The sequence below is a fragment of the Talaromyces rugulosus genome, chromosome VI (assembly GCF_013368755.1).
Source record: "Talaromyces rugulosus chromosome VI, complete sequence".
Lineage (NCBI taxonomy): Eukaryota > Fungi > Ascomycota > Eurotiomycetes > Eurotiales > Trichocomaceae > Talaromyces > Talaromyces rugulosus.
The window spans coordinates 4,017,512-4,039,716 of record NC_049566.1 but is presented as its reverse complement, the minus strand read 5'-3'; the positions used below and the strand labels follow the sequence as shown (position 1 = coordinate 4,039,716).

The 22,205-nt window shown below is 48.0% G+C and overlaps 10 protein-coding genes across 10 annotated transcripts; 5 read left to right on the top strand and 5 right to left on the bottom strand.

The window, feature by feature from the left end:
* Nucleotides 1-513: 513 nt before the first annotated feature.
* Nucleotides 514-1,398, top strand: TRUGW13939_11696 (uncharacterized protein; the record flags this gene model as incomplete). The annotated part of the gene is made up of 1 exon (XM_035494801.1): nucleotides 514-1,398. The coding sequence occupies one exon, from the start codon at nucleotides 514-516 to the stop codon at nucleotides 1,396-1,398; it is 885 nt and encodes a 294-aa protein (XP_035350694.1).
* Nucleotides 1,399-1,806: 408 nt separating this feature from the next.
* TRUGW13939_11695 (uncharacterized protein) lies at nucleotides 1,807-3,849 on the bottom strand (the record flags this gene model as incomplete). Its single annotated transcript, XM_035494800.1, has 1 exon — nucleotides 1,807-3,849. The coding sequence occupies one exon, from the start codon at nucleotides 3,847-3,849 to the stop codon at nucleotides 1,807-1,809; it is 2,043 nt and encodes a 680-aa protein (XP_035350693.1).
* Nucleotides 3,850-4,626: 777 nt separating this feature from the next.
* On the top strand, nucleotides 4,627-6,284 carry TRUGW13939_11694 (uncharacterized protein; the record flags this gene model as incomplete). The annotated part of the gene is made up of 4 exons (XM_035494799.1): nucleotides 4,627-4,741; nucleotides 4,789-4,886; nucleotides 4,937-5,797; nucleotides 5,850-6,284. The coding sequence occupies 4 exons, from the start codon at nucleotides 4,627-4,629 to the stop codon at nucleotides 6,282-6,284; spliced, it is 1,509 nt and encodes a 502-aa protein (XP_035350692.1).
* Nucleotides 6,285-6,525: 241 nt separating this feature from the next.
* On the bottom strand, nucleotides 6,526-7,388 carry TRUGW13939_11693 (uncharacterized protein; the record flags this gene model as incomplete). Its single annotated transcript, XM_035494798.1, has 3 exons — nucleotides 6,526-7,046; nucleotides 7,107-7,319; nucleotides 7,376-7,388. The coding sequence occupies 3 exons, from the start codon at nucleotides 7,386-7,388 to the stop codon at nucleotides 6,526-6,528; spliced, it is 747 nt and encodes a 248-aa protein (XP_035350691.1).
* Nucleotides 7,389-8,133: 745 nt separating this feature from the next.
* TRUGW13939_11692 (uncharacterized protein) lies at nucleotides 8,134-9,276 on the top strand (the record flags this gene model as incomplete). The annotated part of the gene is made up of 1 exon (XM_035494797.1): nucleotides 8,134-9,276. One exon carries the CDS (start codon nucleotides 8,134-8,136, stop codon nucleotides 9,274-9,276), a length of 1,143 nt encoding a protein of 380 aa, XP_035350690.1.
* Nucleotides 9,277-9,400: 124 nt separating this feature from the next.
* On the bottom strand, nucleotides 9,401-10,597 carry TRUGW13939_11691 (uncharacterized protein; the record flags this gene model as incomplete). The annotated part of the gene is made up of 1 exon (XM_035494796.1): nucleotides 9,401-10,597. The coding sequence occupies one exon, from the start codon at nucleotides 10,595-10,597 to the stop codon at nucleotides 9,401-9,403; it is 1,197 nt and encodes a 398-aa protein (XP_035350689.1).
* Nucleotides 10,598-11,294: 697 nt separating this feature from the next.
* TRUGW13939_11690 (uncharacterized protein) lies at nucleotides 11,295-12,533 on the bottom strand (the record flags this gene model as incomplete). Its single annotated transcript, XM_035494795.1, has 1 exon — nucleotides 11,295-12,533. One exon carries the CDS (start codon nucleotides 12,531-12,533, stop codon nucleotides 11,295-11,297), a length of 1,239 nt encoding a protein of 412 aa, XP_035350688.1.
* Nucleotides 12,534-13,425: 892 nt separating this feature from the next.
* TRUGW13939_11689 (uncharacterized protein) lies at nucleotides 13,426-14,859 on the top strand (the record flags this gene model as incomplete). The annotated part of the gene is made up of 5 exons (XM_035494794.1): nucleotides 13,426-13,600; nucleotides 13,668-13,790; nucleotides 13,845-13,971; nucleotides 14,027-14,475; nucleotides 14,531-14,859. The coding sequence occupies 5 exons, from the start codon at nucleotides 13,426-13,428 to the stop codon at nucleotides 14,857-14,859; spliced, it is 1,203 nt and encodes a 400-aa protein (XP_035350687.1).
* Nucleotides 14,860-15,120: 261 nt separating this feature from the next.
* TRUGW13939_11688 (uncharacterized protein) lies at nucleotides 15,121-16,764 on the bottom strand (the record flags this gene model as incomplete). Its single annotated transcript, XM_035494793.1, has 3 exons — nucleotides 15,121-16,274; nucleotides 16,333-16,515; nucleotides 16,563-16,764. The coding sequence occupies 3 exons, from the start codon at nucleotides 16,762-16,764 to the stop codon at nucleotides 15,121-15,123; spliced, it is 1,539 nt and encodes a 512-aa protein (XP_035350686.1).
* A 1,182-nt stretch (nucleotides 16,765-17,946) lies between these two features.
* TRUGW13939_11687 (uncharacterized protein) lies at nucleotides 17,947-21,087 on the top strand (the record flags this gene model as incomplete). Its single annotated transcript, XM_035494792.1, has 4 exons — nucleotides 17,947-18,169; nucleotides 18,229-18,945; nucleotides 19,000-20,089; nucleotides 20,145-21,087. 4 exons carry the CDS (start codon nucleotides 17,947-17,949, stop codon nucleotides 21,085-21,087), a joined length of 2,973 nt encoding a protein of 990 aa, XP_035350685.1.
* Between the last annotated feature and the right edge of the window lie 1,118 nt (nucleotides 21,088-22,205).

The window sequence follows — 22,205 nt, the reverse complement described above, 5'->3', positions numbered from 1 at the left end:
TGGGCTTCAAGCCAGAGACCCACACAGTATACTGTATCGTCTAGAACTGCGCGAGAATCGCTTAGACATGCAACACGAATAGTATAGCTTTCTTGTAAGTGAGCGGAGCGCACACGAGCCTGAACTTGCAGGTGCAATTCGGGATATAGCCTCATATACTTTTCTGACTTTTGCTGGCTTGGAAATGGAAACCCCCCTTTCTTCCCTCAGCTTTACATTTGTTTCAGGAAGAATCAAAGGCGGATGGGTGGTATATAGTCACTCCATTGTTGTGGAAATGACTATACTGAGTTCTTATGACAAAGAAAAATAGGTGATACAAGAGAGCATGAACCGTTTTATTGGGATATCAGCAGAAAGAAGATAATTCCATGTTACCGGTGAGAATCTACAAATTGTCGGTACCTTATTTGGTGACCGCCCACCGCACAACCGATTAATTGTTTATCATCTCAAAAAGACATCCAAATTACTTCATTCTCTGTATTTCCTGCTTCCCCATCCACCCACATCATGTCGGCAAGACCACCAGAGAACCCAGCGCTCTCTGACATGCAAGGAGAACATGATGAGCCCTCAACGCAGACGATCCAGGAATGCCTAGCATGGATGGGCAGATACACTCAGCCTGATAGGGTAGCTAATCTCGTTGAACGGAATCGCTACCTATCCATCGACGGAAATCTACTCCTTCACCTGATACAATGGATGCCCTCTCTCTTCCCGAAGGCGCAGTGGATTGAAGGGCCTGCAGTAACGACCGAGCCATCCCAGAATACGTTGGCAACAGCAATGCTCATTACCGCTTTTAAACGCGTACAAATTCCAGTTATTTCATATTTCTGTTGCAACGACCAAAGAAACCACGCACCAGTTTCTTACGGAACGGAGCTACTGAATATGGTCTTCGCCTTGATCTACCAAATCTCAACTATCATCCCGGAAGATCTTTCATCATGGTTAGATTCTGAGGATATACCTGACCTATCAGCCTCGCGGCTCAACTCTCTCCAGCCAGATCTGCAAAGTCTTCCTGCCGCGATTGAGCTACTCGGAGACATGCTAGCTATCGTCCCGTCGTCGGTATTTGCCTGCTGTATCGACGGCCTCCAATTTCTCGACAAAGAGGACGAAGGGGAAGGGTACAAAGCCTGTTTCCAACAATTTGTTAAAGTGTTGGGATATGCCCAAACAGGATACCCGCGCGTGCTGAAGATATGGCTTTCGACTGACGGGCATAGCGGGTCACTTCAAGATGCAGTGGAAGAGAGATGGATGCAGACGCGCAAAACTGTTTGTGAGAACCAGGATGAGTCGCTGAGAATCGATATGATCCAATCACTGGAGCAACTGGATATGATGTACATGATCGACGGACTTGTATTTGGGGACCACTGAGTCGAAATGATTCATTCGAGGGAATAGCTGCTGAGCAAATGGAAGCTGTTCAACAAATCTTGATGTAATCACTATGCTTGTCTCTTTACTTTTCTCGTGCTAATTGAAGGTGATATTAATCGATAATTCATCAACCTGTAAAAATATTAACGGAAAGGGGCTTATATTAACTTGTAATCGAAGTGTTAACATGTGATTTTATCCGTGACATTGAATTATCAGCGGGTTATTTTAAACGATGGCTTCAACTGGTACGGTACGGCCATCATTACATATAATGAAAAATTGAAAGCACTGTTCAACGCTGGTGATTATTTATATATGGAGCATTCAAGCTATTAAGTACATAAATGGTGTCATATGTAGGTAGATTTTACGTGTCGTAAAAGGGGGGAAAAGAGGAAAACGTTATAGGCGGCGATGGTCATTTCCTGGATAAGCCAAGTAGTGTTTCGATGCTTGCAGAGGCGCCCCCCCAACACCAAGCGCCAATTGTCTGACTTTATCATCTGGGCCCGAGATATCCCTGACCACGCCAGGTAAGTCGTCCAGGGCCGTGATTCCTCTCGTACTCTTTCCAACGAGGAATGGTAGATGTTCCTGACCAAACGCGGCGCCCATACGTAACATGGTAAAGGCGTCCAGGGTATGGGTCCAGCGAGGGGTGGCTGCAGAATAGAGTGCCAGGCACAGCAATGGGATGATATACAGTGCCAACAGTATAGAGCCGGCGATCAGACCTCCGAGGGGCATTGACGGAATAGATATCTGTTCTATGGCAGAAGAACTGTAAAATATCGTGAAATGGCCATAAGAATAAGAGTCAAACATGGCTTTGATGGCTAAAAAGCTGGCCTGTGTGAAGGCTGAAGTGGTGGCTTCCAGGTTTTGGTTGTAAGAAAAGGCCATCATCAATGTTTCGATTGCAAGGTTGCCCTCAATGGGTGGTTTGAGTCCCAGATTTTCGAGTGGAATTGGTTCATAATACGATACTCTGTCAAAATACTGGTTCCATCCAGTGTCGTTCGTATGAAGGTAATTGGTATCGGTCGCATTTTGTTGCGTGTCGGTAAATGAGCCGGGTCCAAAAAGGGCCAGAGCTATCATGGTAAGGGGGCCCGGAAGAGCTGCTTCAAAGCGGTTAACGTCCTGGCGAGGATATCCCCTCCCGTTGCAGAGATAGCCCAAGCATAGCGACGAGTTCGCATCTAGTGGACCCGATTCCTGATTTGTCATGATACTTGGCAACTTGAATGCACCTGCGGTCGTGTTCATAGTGACTATGAAGGGAGTGGCGTTGACAAAACCGTGTGCTAAGTTTTGGAAATTTGGGTTAACATATAACACCTCGGAAAAGTCCTGGCGCCCGTCAGTGCCCTTCCATGGAGACTGAGACCCGTTTACCGGCAAGCAAACTTCCAGGGTCAAGTTCAGATAGCTATTGGGGTACGTATAAAAAGCGTAGAACCAGTCTTGCATTTCGGAGCAATTGGATGGAAATTCACCCGCTGTCATATTCTGAATGCTGACGGAAGAGTTTACTCTCGGAATATATTGGTCAGGGTATAGGCCAGTGCTGAAATTGTTAGGTAGCTCTGAAAACCAGTTGGTGTCGGGGTTGATCTCGCTCAGCACACCGGTATCCCCCCAGAGCTGGCTCTGGAAGCCATTTATCCCGTCTACTTGTAGCGCATTACGCAATGACAAAATGGGGGTTATAGAGACAGGCTCGCCCAGGAATTGTTGTATGCTTTTCCCCGACAATTGGCTGGGATAATAATTGTGGTCACCCCACCCTTTAACTGGCTCAACATAGACAAGGCGATGTGAGAGAAATAGAGACTGAATCGGATAAGTAATCGCGCCGATAATATGCATAAAGATAGCCAGGACGAGTAGCGCACTGCCATAGCGCTTAAATCCGGAAGGGTGGAACAGCAAACGACACCAGGTGAGAGGATTCATCCAACCACGATCTGCTAGGGTCATGACCTGGCGCAAACGTAGACTGTGAGCATCACGCTGGTTTTGCACATAGACAGCAGAAGCCCACGCGCAAACGAGGGAAATAATCGGAATTGTTGCGACGCTTGTAATGATTTGGAAGACGCGTGCGGCTTTGTATTGAGTGAGCTTGGTGTTATGCTCATTGGTAACTAAGTCGCCTGCCTGCGAAAGAAGGCAGAAGGTCACCCAGGAATAGAGGGCCATGCACGTGTAAATTGCAGTAGGAATCAGGATATAGATATTCCGACTTAGCGGCGTAGAGTCCAATTTGACCAGATTTCTCCGCTCGTAAGGTGGAAGCGCATCCCCCCTTGTTGCGTCATACGACGGTATTTCATGTTCATCGGAATGATATGTGTTATTGGCTTCATGAAAGAGCGTCTCTCGCGAGACCGGCGAGACCGGCGAGACAGATCGAAGAGGGATATCGTTTCTGGCCTCCATGTCAAGGTTGCTTGGACTTTCGCTTCAACCTGAGGCAGACGGCGATGGCCGCGGAGGGTGCATACTTATGTATGAACAGCTCACCCAATACTCACTAATCCAAGACATCAGCCTCACTGCCAAGAAGAATAGTTTGATACAAATTTTCGTTACGGCTTGTTTGGCCCGGCGTTGGGCGTTATGGTTGCAGTGATATGCAGGCAGGCACCCCATTGGGCGGGCCGGGCGCAATCCTTTGTTGGGCAATCAGCTGCCGAGTCATACCTGTTCTGAGAGAGTTGTAACAATGTGCAAAAAAAGAGTTTAGACATGAATAAAAACAAGTACACATGCGAGAGAGAGTTCAAGAGTCACGTCGATGCGGCGGTAGAGGGAAGGAGCGAGGGGAAACGCGCTGATTGGCTAGCGGCCAAAAATAGAAGCCACCCCGCGCGCTTGCCGCTCATTGGCTGATTCATTTGACTCGGAGTAAGCTAGTACACTATAAAGACTAGCTCGTATCCACACAAGAACCAACCAATTGGAGGCGATTCACAAGGTCAGGTGACTGTAGTGTCTAAATTTACATGAAATTATTGGAATGAATGATGCAATTTAGCCAGCCTCCAAGGTACCCCAACAAAGTCACGTTCGCGGCTGCGGATTGGCTGAGATCGGGAGCTCTTATCTGACCCCGCTTATCGGCACAAGCACGCATGACCCCCCAGCGTCGTCTTAACTTGCGCTTCTTCTCTGCATCTCGCTCTTCTGTCTGTTCTTTGCAAAGCAACAGCCAGAATGGGGCAGTATCCATCAAAGCCGGAAGTCGTTGACGAAAAAGAGGCCATGGTTCGTCGCATGCGCCGCCTGAGCCTCGACAAACCTGACTACGTCTTCGTCCAAAATGAGCTGCGTGAGTTATCTTCGTGCGCTTGAGCCAGGTTTGGTCTGACGAGGTAGACCCAGCGCCGCCCCCGTACGAGAATGGCGACCGAATCAATACTCTTTCCTTGGACCAGACAAAGCGCTGGGAGCAGAAACTTCTGTCCTCGCCAAGGGTAAGGACTGCTCGATCAACAAATTAGTTCACTTCAACTGACTTGTTCAGAACCGCCTCGCGATTTCTGCGCTGAGCAACAACCCGATATCGAGTATCTTGACCAACCAGGATGCAACCATTACCGACAGCCAAGTCTTCAACATCAAGATCCCCTTCGAAGGTGCTCCCATCACCAACCAGCGTTCTTCGGGCCGATGCTGGCTATTCGCTGCCACCAATGTGTTCCGTGTGGCTATCATGAAGAAATACAACCTGAAGGAGTTCGAACTCAGCCAGTCGTATCTGTTCTACTGGGACAAGATTGAGAAGGCAAACTGGTTCCTGGAGAATGCAGTTGATACCGCCAACGAAGAACTTGAAGGCCGTCTGGTCAAGGAGCTCTTTTCCCAGCCCGTGGGAGATGGTGGCCAATGGGACTTTGTTGCTAACCTTGTCAAGAAATACGGTCTCGTGCCGCAAGTGTTGTATCCTGACTCGTACAACGCCAAGAACAGCGGCAAGATGGACTCGTTGATCACCACCAAATTGCGAGAGCAGGCGTTGACCCTGCGCAAACTGGCTACCACTGGAAAGGGTCACTTGATCGAGCAGTACAAGCAAAACTCTCTACAGGAAATCCATACTATTCTTACCATCATGCTGGGACCGCCTCCAAGCCCGGAGAAGGAATTCACTTGGACCTTCTACGACGCGAATGAGAAATACACCAAGGTTACTGCGAAGCCCACGCAGTTTGCTTCTGCCTTGTCGGAAAAGCACACGGTTCGTGCATGTGGTGGAGCAGACGTTAACCAACTTTTTAGTCTGGTGCACGACCCTCGCAACGAATTCAACCGTTTGATGACCGTGGACCGTCTTGGAAACGTTGTGGGTGGCCTCCCCGTTCGATACATCAATTTGGAAATGGACGTGAGTAAACTCTTTTCTGCACTATGGAATCGGAAAAATTAACTGTTCATAGACCATCAAAGCCGCCGCAATTTCCATGCTCCGCGCTGGAATTCCAGTTTTCTTCGGCTGCGATGTCGGCAAATTCTCTGACTCGGCCGCTGGAATTATGGACATCGATCTCTATGACTTTGATCTTGGATTCAACATTAAACTTGGGTTGACAAAAGAGCAACGCCTGAAGACCGGCGAGTCTGCCATGACCCACGCCATGGTTCTGACAGCCGTACACATTGAGGGTGGAAAGCCGGTCCGATGGAGAGTGCAGAACTCGTGGGGTGACGGTGCCGGGGACAAGGGCTGGTTCGTGATGACGGACAAATGGATGGATGAGTTTGTCTACCAAGTCGTGGCTGACCCACGCTTTGTGAGCCAAGAAACGCGGGATATTCTGAAGCAAACTCCAATTGTCCTGCCGTTGTGGGATCCCATTGGCGCGTTGGCCTGAACTTAAGAGTGCTTTTTTGTTTCGTCTGCTAGATTGTATGGCCTGTTTGGTTAAGCGTATTACGAGGATATGAGAATGAAGTAGTCACAATTGATTATCGAAATACAAGTCATCAATACATTGGCATTACTAAATATACACAGGTCCAAATTATGTCGTGTACCACCATATACATGCTAGGCGTTTTTCACCTCCTAATTCCAACAGGTCTAGCCCACAAGATAATAAAAAAAAACACCCCCTAGATATCCTTGGTTCTCTCTCGGACCGTATCCTTTACCCCATTGACGAGCCCCGTTACCTCGCCAAGCACATACCTCGCCGCCGCTTCAGACGCATCCACGATGTTTCCCTCATCAATCTGTGGCTTGGTCCTTTCCGCTGCCAGCTTCTGCTCTGCCCATGAAATAGGCCACAAGAACAGAGCACCAAGCACGCAGCCAACCGTGGCAAACAAATGCCAGAAAAATACAAGGAGTGCACCGATTCCAAAGGGCAAAAAGAACTTGACGAATTCTGTCGTTTGGTAGAGATCTTCCTGTGCAGATATCCAGTATTTTGTGTTTGTGTTTTTGTCTGCAGTAGTAGAGTCTTTGCCTTTTGATGGGTCCGAAAAGTCGTAATGGCCGCGGTATTCATTGGGGTCGGTTGTCAGAGTTAATACGGTGGTTAGAGTGACTGGGGCGGAGTAGAATGGAACGAGAAAGACCGAGAATATCTGCGAGATGGTGACGTAGAGTTTTAGATGTTCTTCATCAAAAGCTGTTTCAATTGGTCAGGAGTTAAATCATGACAAGGTACGAATAATATGAATGCACAAACCTATGGATTTGACATCAAGCTCGATCCGAGGCGACATGATCTTGTAGAATCGATAGATCATCTGGACCAGCCATCGCGACCCATTGAACGACCATGTACGGCAGAACGGATGTGAGAAGGAGGCATTCGGAGTGAAGAATTTTTCGATTGTGTATGCCTGGATGGTTGGCGGGGATTGGGTGAGGAGCTTGATGACCGTGGGGATATCGCGGACTGGTTTTGGCGTTAGTTATGCAGTATGGTGAGAGATGAGGGGGGGGTTTTAGTACCTGGGTCTTCCATGATGAGGGTGATGGATGGATTGAGTGTATTGTTGAAGTTATGGGAATTGCAAAGATTGGAATAGAAAGAGTTCTGTGTGGTTTCAATAACGTTGTGGAAGCAATCAAGATTCTGACGGACGCATGTGTTAATGATGTCATCGCATCAATGTCTCCGCCGGACGCTCCGTGGACAATCCGACAGCATAGGTTCACATCAGTCATCCTTTCTTTGATTCTGAGTTTTAGTAGTCTACTATTAGAGGCTTTGATAGGCTGAGATTTACGTTAGTCCTTCCTTTTTTTTTTAATAAACCCCTTGAAATACAGATGTCAATTGTTCTTTATCTACTTGTAGTACTTGTAGGTTTGCTTTACCTACAACGACACAGCTTCTAAAACTGGAAATTCCTATTTATACAAATAAGAAATTGGTCAATTAATTGCACACTATTCAAATCTTCTGAGGCTGGATAGGTAAGAAGTACATACATAAAAGTAGTGAGACCCAAAAGATCGGGCTCGGGCTCGGCCTCGGTGTGGGCGACAAAGCTCGGACTGGGAAAAAATACACCTAGTTCACATACATACATCTGATAATTCCACGGAAAGAGAAAACAACTATAAATATAGTAAGTAGGGCACTGCACTCTCAAATTATTTCAGATCATCAACTTCAAAGATAACAGAATATTTATTTCCTCTATCGCCCTTTGCTATCGCATTACGGAAGACCTCTCTACAACTACTGGTAACAAACCAGCATCATGTCACCCAAAATTGCTATCGTCGGCGCTGGCCCTGCTGGGTTAGCACTTGCTTCTATCCTCTGTCGTAATGGCATTACTCCCACGGTCTTTGAGAGCGATGCGTCTCCAACGGCACGTCCTCAAGGCGGTTCTCTCGACTTGCACCCCGCCACAGGTCAGGCCGCCCTCGCAGCATGCGGACTAACCCCTCAATTCGAAAAGTACGCACGCTATGATGGGCAGGACTTTATTCTGAGTGACAAAAAAGGAAATCGACTGTTCGAGATCAAGGACCAAGAAACGGGTAGACCTGAGATTGATCGTGAGCAGCTGCGAAGGATTCTGCTCGACTCGATCCCGGAAGGGGTGATTAGATGGGGCCAGCATCTTGTCTCTGCAACGCAGGATACTCTTCAGTTCAAAGAGGGCCATTCAGAAAGCGGCTTTGACCTAATCGTTGGTGCGGACGGTGCGTGGTCAAAGATTCGTCCACTATGCTGCTACGTGAATCCCTTCTACTCTGGCATCACCGGAGTAGAGATGACGCTGCGAGAAACCAGCACTAAACACCCAGAACTCTCAAAAACAGTTGGAAACGGGTCTTTTTTCGCCTTTGCTTCAGAAGACGGACGCGTATTGCAGTTCCAACGAAACGACAATGACACAATTAAATGCTATGCATTCATGCGAAAGCCAGACAACTGGGCCAAGAATTCCGGGATCGATTGGCAAGACCCCCAAAGTATTCGTGCCTCGCTCAAGTCAGACTATGCAGACTGGACCCCGGAGCTGAGCAGAGTGATTGAAGAATTTGATGGAACGGCCGCTGTGCGACCACTATACACTCTCCCTCCCATTCTCCGATGGCCTTCGCAAAAGAAAGTGACTATTATCGGGGATGCCGCGCATTTAATGACCCCGTTTGCGGGCGAGGGAGTGAATATCGCTCTGGCTGATGCTATGAATCTTGCCAAGGAAATCATTGCGCATCCGGATGATATCGCTGGCGCAATCCATGAAGCAGAGGTGAAAATGTGGGATGGGGCCAAGGATGCCGCCGCACTCGCATGGGAGAATACCCTGTTGAGATACGAACCAGGTGGATTGGAGAAGACCATGGAGCGGGTGACTACGATGCTGAAAAAATTAGATGAACACTGAAATACTTAGCGTGGCGGTGGGTGATAGTGTATATTGATATTCTCTGTGTAATTCGGCCTAACTAGTATATCAACATCTTCTTTAATCAATTTATAGCCATTTCCTCTCTCAAAAATGCTCTACTCTATGGCTCAAAAACTCCCTTTCGCATCGTCACCTTTGGCTTCTTGGTCTGCACAGCTGCGATTTCCGGACGTGTTTGCTCAAAATGAACACTTCCATATCTAAGAAGCTCGGCAAAGGTTCCCTTTTCGAAGTCCTTACCCTGATTCTCAGGCAGATCCCACAGCAAACCCAGCGCTGGGGTTTTGGTAAGATTCTTACCACGCGAAACCTTTTGCATGCTCGACTTGGTCAAGATCCTCCAAGTCATGGCATGAGCCATCTTGTACCTTTCCGAGTTTGGGTCAGCATCCAGCCTTGTGGCCAGGGCGTCAAAGACGCTCTGACCCGTAAAGCCGGCGACTGTTTCGGCAGCCCAGTCTTCTTCTAGTGCGTCAAACCACAGGATATTGTCACGCGCGTAGTCGGCGCAGCTGAATCCGTCTCCAGCATCTTCCAGCGCGCACAATCTGTCCCACGAGACGACCTGCATGACGTATTCAAAAATAACGAGCGGTTCAATCTTGAACTGCCAGCCAAACCCACGACCGGCCGATTCGGACAGGTCTTTTTTCAGAATATAGCTTACAAGGGGATTGGCAGACATGCCCTCGTACGTGTCGCGGCCTTTCCAGAGATGGATAAAGAGGTCATGCCAGCGTTTAATAAATGGATCGTTTTTGCGGGCAGCGACAAAATGATTCGCCATGGTCGTGCTGTACATCCAGGGCACACTGACCTGGCGCGGGTTCTGAGGGTCGGAGAGTATATTCCAGCACATATCGTCCATATTGCGCACAAGAATATTACCAACATCCATGAACACACCGCCGTAGAGATATAGGAGCGCACCCCTTAGGAAGTCGGCGCTGTGAGGGCCGACGTAGACGCCCGTCATTGTGCCCTTGACAAACGTCTCAGGGAGGAGTTCGGCAGGAATGTACTTCAAAGCATTGTTTGGCGAGCCTGGAACCGTGTCGAGCACTCGGACAGTCCAGGAGGGACCGCACAGTCTAGCCCAGCCCACGACGTTGCGCTGTGTCCAGCCCGGCATGCTATCGAGGCCAGAGTGCCAGAAGGCCCATATATTTTTTTCTGAAGTATCCGCAGATACTTGCGGCTCTCTGATGGAAGCCAGGATTTCCTCTTCTGACCGTGTATCACGGGCTTCGACATATCGGAGCTCGTCCTTGAATGCCGCCTCAATTTCAAATGCCATGACTATGATGATGGTATATGTTTCACAAAGTACTCAACAAAAGATATTGACATTAATTTCGCACTCTGGCTCATCCATGCGTCCATATTTATAGCTGAACACAACTCCAAAACGTCTTAAAATACATGTGGAGATTTCCTATTTCCGCCATTTCTATACGATCTGGCCAATCACACACTGGCCAACAAGTGGGCGTGGTTAAGCTCAAACAGCTCCAGCCAACCATGAGTTGATATAAGCCCCACTGCCTAATTCAACCTAGCCTTATTATTACGGCTGATATCTGGAAGGATCAGGCAACGCGTCAGAGGTATAAGCATGAGCCAGTTTTTTTGATGACTGACATGGTTAAAACTTTCCATGAACATCCGACTGGAGGGGTTCGAAGGCTAGCCTGTACCCCAGGGCCCCCTTTCCAACTACCTGGCTGCCCAGTTGATATCACTATCCCTGTGTTCTTACCTATATTCTTATCTCCGACCCGACCAGCTGATTGCTGCGCCTTGCGCAAAGTAGAAGATATGTACTGGTTTGAGGAGAATTGACTGACAAGCCTTGTCCTGTTACTGAGAGTCAGATATTATAGTTATTGTTGACCGTATAATCATGTACGTATAAAACTCACTGGAACATCCGAGTCGCACCGTTGGAATGAACGTGCGTCTGATTTTGAAAAGAACCCCTAGGCGATAATAACCTATGAGCACAGCAATTCGAACTCCCGATGTGCAACCTGCTCATCTAAGCAATGCGTAATGAGGCAAAAGCCCACTCCATCTTCTATAACACTCATCATTTCCCACATGATAAGGCATCTCCCACTTTGTGCGACGATAAACAGGTCCTCTTCAACGGTGCTAAAGCGAGCATCGTCAAGCTCTATGGGGGCACCGTTGTTGAAATCGTTGATAATCTCAATATGTGAAGATTGCAAGCACACTCGAATCGTCTTTGCGTGGCCATTCAGCGGTGCTGGGAATGCCTTTATAAGTACGAGGAAAGTTTTGTATGTTGTAACAATCCACTCGCCGTCAGGGCTGATTCTAGAACTCTGTACACGCTCCTCTTTCTCACTAGGTGAAGATGAAGACGGCTGATAAAACTGACAACGCCCGAGGTTCCAAAAGTAGGGTATTTTGGTGTCCTCACGGCGCTCATTTTGATTGTAATATGGCATTAAAGAAAGAAATGCTTGTTGAATAGCTTCTTGCGCCCATTCGGCACTAAAGAGGCTAGAGGCCATTTTCTTCGCCCAATGGATATGCTGAACCGGGTATTCGCATAACCAGTCTGTTTCCTGAAAGGCCTTGTATAGCTCTCGAGCTCTAATGCATGACGACTTCTTCGATGATTTTTCATGAAGATTAAATGGCGGAAAAGCCTTGAATAAGCCCCTCTCAAGCAGTGCGTGTAGAGACGTCGCCGACGACTTGCCGCGGACATCGAGTTCCCCCTGCGACACATACTCGCTATCATAGTTCTGACGTTTAAAATAACCCTCGTTTGGTACAAGTAGGGCGTCCATAAGGGCACTTGCTGGCAAGAATATACCACGATCAACACGACGGGTATCCAAAACGCAAATCCTGATATTGGCGCCTGCCACCAGGACATCCGACCGAAGTTTGCAAATCGCCTGGTCTATCGCGACAACAATCGAACCCGTCCACGATATGAGATTATTCTCCGTCGACTCTCGCTGCAGAAGATGCTTTTCGAGCATACACTTGGCCATCTCCCTGTCACGGCCGAGCAGGTCTCCATCGTTGCGTCCGTTCCATATCGCTGCCGAGCGGACGAAATTGTGCGAGCTTTTGCTATGCGGAGCGAGGAAATATGTTCGAAATAAAAAGGGCGGGACTTGGTCAAACTTGCTTTCCAAGAACTGTAAATCATCCTGAGGCTGAAATCGCCATTTGGAAGGGGGCGACTCCATGTGAAAACCATCGAATTCGGGGGACTCTGATGTGCATTCAAGGGAATGATCGATGCTGTACAGGTTTCGCAGTGGCAGGCATGTTTGAAATAAATATGGCCTTTAAGAGAGTCGAGGTTCATCGTACCCAGGAAAAAAAAAAGGGTATTCTATTCATGAAGGCGCGTAACATGCCTTGCGGATGTAGAGGAATGTAGACAAACGCGATCATAACAACGCTTGTATTAGGCATCAAGCTCATAGATAATTAAACTTTGGCATACAGACAACAATTGATAGTTATCAGGGGTGTTACTACGTATCAAGACAAAATTAGATGCGGCCGTTGTTTGACTATGTTGAGATTTGTAGCTTCTACTACAACAGCATCGCGACAAACCATACGTAATGGGATACTATAGGAAGAATTTTTAAGAATTTTACAACTCTCAACAAAACGTAAAGTGAAGAATTTCAAATAGGAACGAATAGTTTTGGCATCGGACGGCAGCCGAGCGAAGTGTCAGTATGCATCCGTTTCAAACAGCCAAGTTTTTGCCTTCGTTACGCAGGCAATCTTGGGATAAACACCAGTGCAACATTATCTCCGAGAATGATCAATTTGTACACACAGTCCACGCAAGCTAATAGCGTATTTTGTACGCATTTGAACAAAACGGAAAACGGTGTGCTCCCAAGTTGTCCAATCACAAACCGATAATCGTGCGTCAGGAATGCACCTATCCTGCTACGTACATCGTGATGTCCACCTGTGCCCCTCCATGATATCACATCTGGTCCATAAATCACAGTCGCTTCCTGCGAAAATACTCTGGATACTATTTTTTTGGTACATAATATACTCTTATTCAATCAATATTCGAATCTTGCAAGACATCACCGGAAATTGAAGATGACAACCACACAGTCCCAAAAAGTCTCAGACTTGATCAAGCAGCTTTCAGCCATTGAAAAGTTGTCGGAGAGTGCACTCTTTGAGAACGATAAGCTGCGTTCAGATGCTGCGCATATCGTGAGAAAGCTTTCTGTGGAGTTGGAGAAGCCCGAAGATGCGATTGCATTAAACAGTGGCCAAGCAAGTCACATACATGTTTCTAGATGTCAGGTCTATGTACTAATAAACAATTCAGCCAGCTCAAGTTGCAGCGGTGAAGGTCGGAGTCGATTTAGAACTGTTCCATCATCTCGGAGATGGACCGGGAGCAAAAACTGTTGATGAGTTGGCCGTGCGGACGGGTGCAGATGCAGAATTGCTAAGTAAATTTGACTTCTATTTCATATTTGTGGGATTAGGCTAATGTGGGGGGAAAGTTCGCATTCTTCGACTTCTCGTGGCCATAAACTGGGTCGATCAAGTGGACGAAAACTTGTTCAAACCAACACGCATTACCAACACTTTGAAAGACAGTAAGCCAATGCAAGCGTCTGTCAAGCACATGTACCAAACTGCCCATCTACTGTAACTTTTTGCTTCATTTTCTGACAAAGTAAAGGTACCTTGCTCTTCCAATCTACGCCAAACTCCCAGAATACTTGAAGAAAACCAATTACAAATCCCCAACGGATGTCCAGGACGGGCCTTTTCAATATGCATACAACGTGAAAGAACCGGCCTTTGATTATTGGGCAAAGGACCCCGTTGCAACGGATACATTCAACACGTTCATGACAGGCGTTCGCGCTGGTAGAAAGAACTGGGTTCAATGGTTTCCCATTCAAGAGCATCTAATTTCCGGATCGACTGGGAATGATGAAGATACATTGATTGTTGATGTCGGTGGTGGCAGAGGACATGATTTGAATACATTCATCAAAACTTTCCCAGGTGCCAAGGGGCGTTTTGTACTTGAGGATCTTCCAGTTGTCATTGACGACGTGAATGATAGGAATCCTCAGATTGAGGCAGTGAAGCACAACTTTTTTGACAAGCAGCCAATACATGGTTCGTTCCTTTCTTTCTTTCCTTTCGCAAGCATAAGACGCTAATTTCAAACTAGACGCTCGAGTTTATTTCATGCACCACGTCTTGCATGACTGGCCAGATGACGACGTCGTCAAGATTCTGACCAATGTCGCAAAGGCAATGAAACCGGGATATTCGAGGCTCTTACTTGGGGAAAACGTGTTGGTAGACGTAGACTGTCATCTTTACGCTACCCTCATAGACTGGGGTATGATGGTACTGCATTGCGGTATGACCCGGACGGTTGGCCGATGGAGGATGCTTTGTGAGCGGGCTGGATTAAAGCTAGTCAAGTTTTGGCCACCTCCTGGTGATGGTGATGGAATTCTCGAGGCAGTTTTGGCTGGTGATGAAGTTATGTGAGGTGTAGACGGTTGGAGATTGCACGTGGGCAGGGAAAGACATATCGGGATATAGAGATTAGGGGAAGTTAATAGGAAATGATCTGGTGTTGTAAGTGGCTTTATGGGAATAATGAACAATAGCATTAATTTTTTATAACCGATTACTTTACTTCTCATATACACCAACTATCATTACGTATTCACCACACAGGTCAACTGGGGCTTGAAGTGGTATTTTTTGAAATTCATAGACTAATCACAACAGCTGATTAGTCCGAGATCATGCAATTTCATCGTTGTCAAGCGATTTCTTAACAGCTCCATCCAAGACATCAGAGTCTACCGGAGGTTCCAATGAGAGTTTGACAGGATCAAAAATCGATTTTGACTGACGGAAAATTTGGTCAATCTGCTCGAGCGAGCGGCCCTGGGTCTCGGGATAGAAGAAATAGATACCAACTACTGCAGCGGCGCTGCAGGAGGCATAGATCACATAGTATCGCCACGTTATGCTAGCGATACCAACGGGTGTGATTTCAGCAATGAGAAAATTGAACAGCCAACTGCTGGCAGCCGCCATGCCCGCGTACGTTTGCCGCATTGCCACCGGGGATATCTCAGAGGCGTACATAAATGGGATCATAAACATGCCAATGGGTAGCAAAAGCATAGCTAGGAAGTAAAATACTAGAGCCACTTTACCAGCTGTAGGGTTTTCAAGGTCGGAAGAAAGCCCGGCCACAGCAGCCTGGCAGACAGCCATCGATCCCGTGGAGAAAAGCATTAGCTTACGACGGCCGACTCGCTCGATAAGGAGACACCCGATGATGGCCCCTATCACAAGCATAATCTGCATGCAACCAGAAACTATCCGTGCAATGCTTCCAGAGTAGCCCAGTGTTGATTCAAGAATGCTGTTAGAGTAGAATGGGATGATGTTGATACCAGTCATTTGTGTGATCATGGGAGCCGACACAGCAACAAGAGTTCGATAGAGGTGTCGATCAGGGCCAAGTGAGAAAATGCTCTGAGATGATGAGTTTTGCTGCGATTGGTGATGATCGTTAAGAGCCGAGTTTATAATGGCTACTTCCCGAGATACTTCAAAGCTATCCGAGGATTTGTCCATGAGGCGAGACATCACATTCTGCCCTTCTTCTAACCGATCCTTTTTGATCAACCAACGCGGAGATTCAGGCAGTATTGGTTGCACGACAATCATGAAAAGGGCAAATATGAGTTGAAAAGCAATGGGAAAGCGCCAATTGACGGCTCCTTTGACATAATAAAAGCCAAAGTTTAGCCATGCAGCTAGGACAATTCCGGAGAGGGCAAAGACTCCATCTAAGAGAACAAGCGGCCCACGATGCTTCGCATCTGCAGTTTCGCTAATATACATGGGGATGATGGCAGTGTAAATACCGATACCAAGGCCTAAATGCTATTAGTCACAGCTATAGGTGTGATGCAGCAAGTGACGAGCAAAACCTACCGGTGATGATCCTGCCAGCAATCAGCTGCCCCAAAGAGTACGTAGCAGCCTGAATGACCACGCCAACAATAACAATGCAGCTAGCAGTCAGAATTGACTTTGGGCGGCCAATTCGGTCACCAAAAAAGATGACCGACAGAGCACCAAAGGCACAGCCGACTTCGTAGATGGCAACAGTGGCACCTGCAGGCTGTTAGATGGCGCAAAAGCTCGATTGAAAGGATACATACCCTGCACATTCGCATTATGTTCATTTTGAGCCCCAGTCGTATGCAAGGTATCGATCTCGGGCATGGTGGAAAGAAAGGTACTCAGCGTGAGTAGCCCATTCATAATGGACTGATCGTAGCCCTGCAGTAAAAAGGCCACGGCACAGACGGTTGCTAGCACACGCTGCAGAGCGAGGCCGCGGATATTCTGAAAAGCGGCCATATTGAATGTCAGAGAGAATAGCCAAACATCGAAGGGATCAAAACAATCAGCATCAATTGAAGCAATCCCTGCGCATGGAGATCCGGGGAACTTGCCGATCTCCACTGCGGAGACCCCGATGCCGGGCTGGTATCCAGTTACATCTTGCATAAACCTGGCCTAAAATGCTTAAGTCTCTGCTGATATAGCTCTCGGAGGGTTATCGGAGTCGGTCAAGAGCTGCTTTACAATGTTTTGGTTATTAATTCATTGTGTATTATATACTGTTCTCAATATTAATTCACGTAAGGTACGGGTTGTAGAAACCCACTTAACCCTAATGCACCCTTGCCATATCTGGCACGCATATACCATGACGAGATGACTCGGAGTCGAGTGGTAACTAACTATGTAATAATAAGTAGGTAGAAAGTCCGAACTCCCCAGGATGACGCAAGGAGTGTAATTCGTCTGTTATACGCGTCATAATGCAATCTAGACAAAATCCACTTGATTGGTAGCTCCAACCAACCCAGCTTATCCTCTCTGCAGAGTCAGTGCTCAGTGCTCAGTGCCCAGTGCTCACTCAGTACGGACTCAGTAAAATGAAGCTTGTCTCGCTCGGACTCGCTCCGATTTCATCGCGGCGCAAGCCGACCTGGAGACTAAGCTCCTTTGCGGGGAATTGGGATGACCCCGGCCCCCGCAGTTTTAGCGACAATTTCAGCGAGGCGGCGAAACTGAAGGTTTGTTTATTTCCGCTGGGTTATTTCGCCGCTTTCTTTGTTCCTAGAATACTCGATCCATGTATGCAATTAATGACAGCGGGCCGGGTAGCTTTCCCCATACTTCCAGGCACATATTGCACGCCCGACGGCCATCCCGACCCAGGGAAGCTCGCCAGGGTGACATCGCGCGCGCCAAATTATCTGCAGAGACCGCACAGGCGCGCAATTAACGCTCCCACGGGCCTCAGTCAGTGTGTAGCTGTGTTTCTGGTAATTTCCGTGGTTCTCCAGAATTCTCGCTCGGTCTTTTTTTAGGCTCTCGCGTGGAGAAGTGAGGGGGCCCGCCCGGAATGCAATAATACGACAGTATAGCAGCGAAAAAACGAGCGAGCTATCACTCGATTATTTAAAGGGCAGCTCCGCCCTCTTCGCGTAGGCTGAGATTGTAGCGGCTTATTCCCAACCATCCGCCATCATGAGAAATTACTTGGCTGCGGCGGCCTGCCTCATCTTGGGTGCTGATGCTGCTGCATTGGCGACTCGCAGTGCTACAGCATCGTGCCCAGGTTACAAAGCAAGCAATGTGAAGAGACACCATGGCGCGGTTGTCAGTGCTGATCTCTCCCTTGCTGGCGAGGCTTGTAATGTCTATGGTACCGATTTGGATAATCTGAAGTTGGAAATCGAGTATCAGACCGGTAGGATAATCTCGTTGTGATTTACGACATTAGCTTCGGCTACTGACAGTCAATGCAAGATTCTCGAGTCCATGTCAAGATTTTCGATGCCGACGAACAAGTTTACCAGGTGCCAACGTCGGTTCTGCCTCGCCCCAACAGCACGGACGCCCATCCCGCAAAATCGGACTTGAAGGTCTCTATCAATGAGAATCCGTTCTCGTTCAAAGTGACACGTCGGTCCAATGGCGAAGTTCTCTTCGACACGTCCGGCCATCCGCTGATATTCGAATCGCAATATCTGGGATTGCGCACAAGTCTGCCGGACGAGCCCAATCTCTACGGTCTGGGTGAGAGCACCGACTCCTTCAGACTGCAAACCGATAACTATACCCGCACCCTCTGGTCACGAGATGCGTATCTCACACCGGAAGGCACCAACTTGTATAGCAACCACCCTATTTACTTTGATCATCGCGAAGACAAAGGCACACACGGCGTGTTTTTCCTCAATAGTGATGGAATGGACATTAAGATCAACAAGGATGCGGATGGACAATACCTCGAATACAACACCCTGGGTGGCGTGTTCGACTTTTACTTCCTGGCCGGGTCGACGCCGAAAGAGGTGTCGGTCCAGTATGCAGACACTGTCGGCAAGGCCGTCATGATGCCTTACTGGGGTTTTGGCTTCCATACTTGCCGATATGGCTACCAGGATATCTTCGAAGTGGCTGAGGTCGTTGCTAACTATAGCGCTGCCGATATCCCACTTGAGACACAGTGGACTGACATCGGTAAGCTGACCATATCTCAATTTTTCTTGATGTGGAGCTAATGAAACAATGCAGACTATATGGACTTGAGGAAAGTGTTCTCCTTGGATCCTCTCCGCTATCCCCTGCACCTCGTACAAGAACTCGTCTCGTATTTGCACAGCCATGATCAGCACTATATCGTTATGGTAGACCCTGCCGTGGCTTACAGCAATTACACTCCGTTCAACGACGGTGTCGAAGACGGTGTCTTTCTGACCAATTCAGACGGCTCCGTCTACCAAGGTGTCGTATGGCCCGGTGTTGCAGCCTTCCCGGATTGGTTTGCCCCCAAAACGCAGGACTACTGGAACGAGCAGTTTGCAAGCTTCTTTGACGCAGACAAAGGTGTTGATATCGATGCCCTCTGGATTGACATGAATGAAGCTTCGAACTTTTGCCCGTGGCCGTGCTCAGACCCCGCCGCTTTTGCACTGAAAAACGGCGATCCACCTAACCCACCGGCTGTTCGTCTGTCAGCCCCAAGACCTATTGCTGGTTTTGGATCAGACTTCCAGCCCAAGTGTGTTGCCTCGGTCTCATTTACCGTGAATGCGTCGACCTATACCGGCGAAAGCATTTACGTGCTTGGTAGCTCTCCTACTCTAGGTGGAGGAGACCCTCAGAACGCGGTTGCCATGGACTCAGACAATTACCCGGAATGGCAGATCAATGTGCAAATGCCTGTTAATGGAACCTTTTCCTACGAGTACCTCCGCAGAGAGTCAGATGGTAGCTGGATTTACGAGAAGAAGAACCGCACAATCACCACTGGTGACTGCAATGCTGGTGTGCAACAAGTCTCTGACAAAATCAGCACGAGCTCCGGGTCGCAAAAGAGATCCGAGTCTACGCATTCCTTGCCAATGGCTCGGTCTCCCATGGGTGACGCCAACATGCAGAAGCGAGACAGCCCTATGTCCGGCCTTCCTGGAAGAGATCTGATCGACCCACCGTACCAAATCAACAACACTGCCGGTTCGATCAGCAACTTGACTCTTCGCACGGATCTTACCCACGCCAATGGTCTTAAGGTTTACGACACTCACAACTTCTACGGCAGCATGATGAGCGCCGCTAGTCGAGACGCTATGCTTAACCGCCGGCCAACAGAGCGGCCATTGATGTAAGTACAGGAAACACGGCACCAAAAAGGAAAATAGTTACTGATCTCTTGACAGCATCACAAGATCCACCTATGCCGGTGCTGGCCGTCAAGTCGGTCACTGGCTAGGAGACAACAACGCCGACTGGGACCACTATCGTTGGACCATCGCCGAGCTCCAAGAATTCGCCGCACTCTACCAAATTCCGATGGTAGGCAGTGATGTCTGTGGATTTGGAGGCGACACCACCGACGCTCTCTGCTCTCGCTGGATCTTCGTCGGCGCTTTCTCGCCGTTTTTCCGCAACCATCAGAACATTGACACCGTGCCGCATGAGTTCTACCGAACCCCGGCCATTGCCGCCGCCGCTCGCGCCGCCATCGATATTCGTTACCGTCTGCTCGACTACGCCTACACGGCCTTGTGGACGCAAACTCAGACTGGAGAGCCCATGATCACCCCGATGTTCTTTGAGTACCCTCATGACAGCAACACGGCGAATCTGCCATACCAGTTCTTCTGGGGCCCCGGTATCATGGCCGCTCCTGTCACGGATGAGAATTCCACTTCGGTGTCCGTGTACCTGCCCAAGGATACATTCTACGATTTCTACACGGGTGCTACTGTCCACGGCAAGGGTGAAAACGTCAACTTGACTGACATTGGCTACGACACCATGCCATTATACTACAAGGGTGGTAACATCATCCCCCAGCGCATTTCATCTGCCAACACAACGGCACTGTTGCGTAAGCAAGACTTTGAGATCGTAATCGCCCCCGACAGAGACGGAAGGGCGTCTGGTACGTTGTATCTAGATGATGGCGACAGTGTCGACCAACCTCATACCTCTGAGATCTCGTTTGAATACCGCCACAAGAAATTCTCCGTGACTGGCAACTTTGGATATGATGCTGGCGATGTGGTGATCAGCCAGATCCGGGTGCTGGGCGACAAGGTGAAGAATCATACCGTTAACGTCAAGTTGACGAAGGAGTATCATGTACACTTGAATTAGAAATAATTTCAGCTATTTATTAGAGATACTATATAAATCAAACTTATGGAATTGCTTAGCATGGGCGTTCATACATGGTAAATCTAGCGAGATATGTCTTAAGGTGTAGCGAAAACTAAGAATACATGTAGCCTTGATGTATAGTAATAGCTAGGGATTCATAGAATCGTTTCGATTGATGATAGGGGCCTCTTTAATATTTATTGGGTTGAGCATTGGAAATTGTCGTCGGACCTTCAATTCAGAGAACCCGAGTTAGGGTTTGGTCGACACGTGCCGACTGGCTACCACGTGAGTTCCTCAAGAGCAACCAATCCAATCGCATGTAAAAATAAGGTATATTTTTGAAATCAACATTTCTCTTATCTCATGAAAACACAATATGATACTCAGATAATACATTCCAAAAAGAGCAACTCACCCTTTGAGGGCATTGGCTCGGCCACTTAAAGTGTTACATAACACACAATCGATTATTCAACAAAAAGAGGACATTTCATTCCGCCGAGAGTCACAAAAAAACTCAGCCGCTGCAGCGTGACTTTCTGCATGAATGAGTTTGGAGCCTCTCACTTTGTGTTTCCTACTTCCCGTGTTTCACGCAGTGATTGATGCACTGCATCTCGCAGTCCGGATTGATATCATCAAGGATGTATTTCAAGTTGGATGCATCATTAAGGACCAAAAAATGGTCCTTTTCTCTTCCTGCTGCACATGTGTGCAGTATGCGGGCGACGGAGCAACATATTTAATACCGATCTGGATGTCCGCTGTTTAAACGACCTAGGCATTGATACAAGTCGTCGTCACACAGTCGGACGGCATGACGGACTAACAAGCAATGCCTCGATAGAAGTCAAAGCACAAAGCGAGAGACAGAAAGGAGTAACACCTGTAAATGTAAATGCATAGGGTGATACCGGTTACACAGCACGCCCGGATGTGTAACCATATAATTGGCCCGGGTGCAGTGGAACGATATACGAGGGGTACATACGGACAAAATGCACTACAGCACATTCCGTGTAACCCATCAGGGATTTGGACGGAAGTTGGTTTCTAAATGTACAAACATTTGTCTTGGTTTCGTCGATTCGTACATGGAACTGACCAGTTAT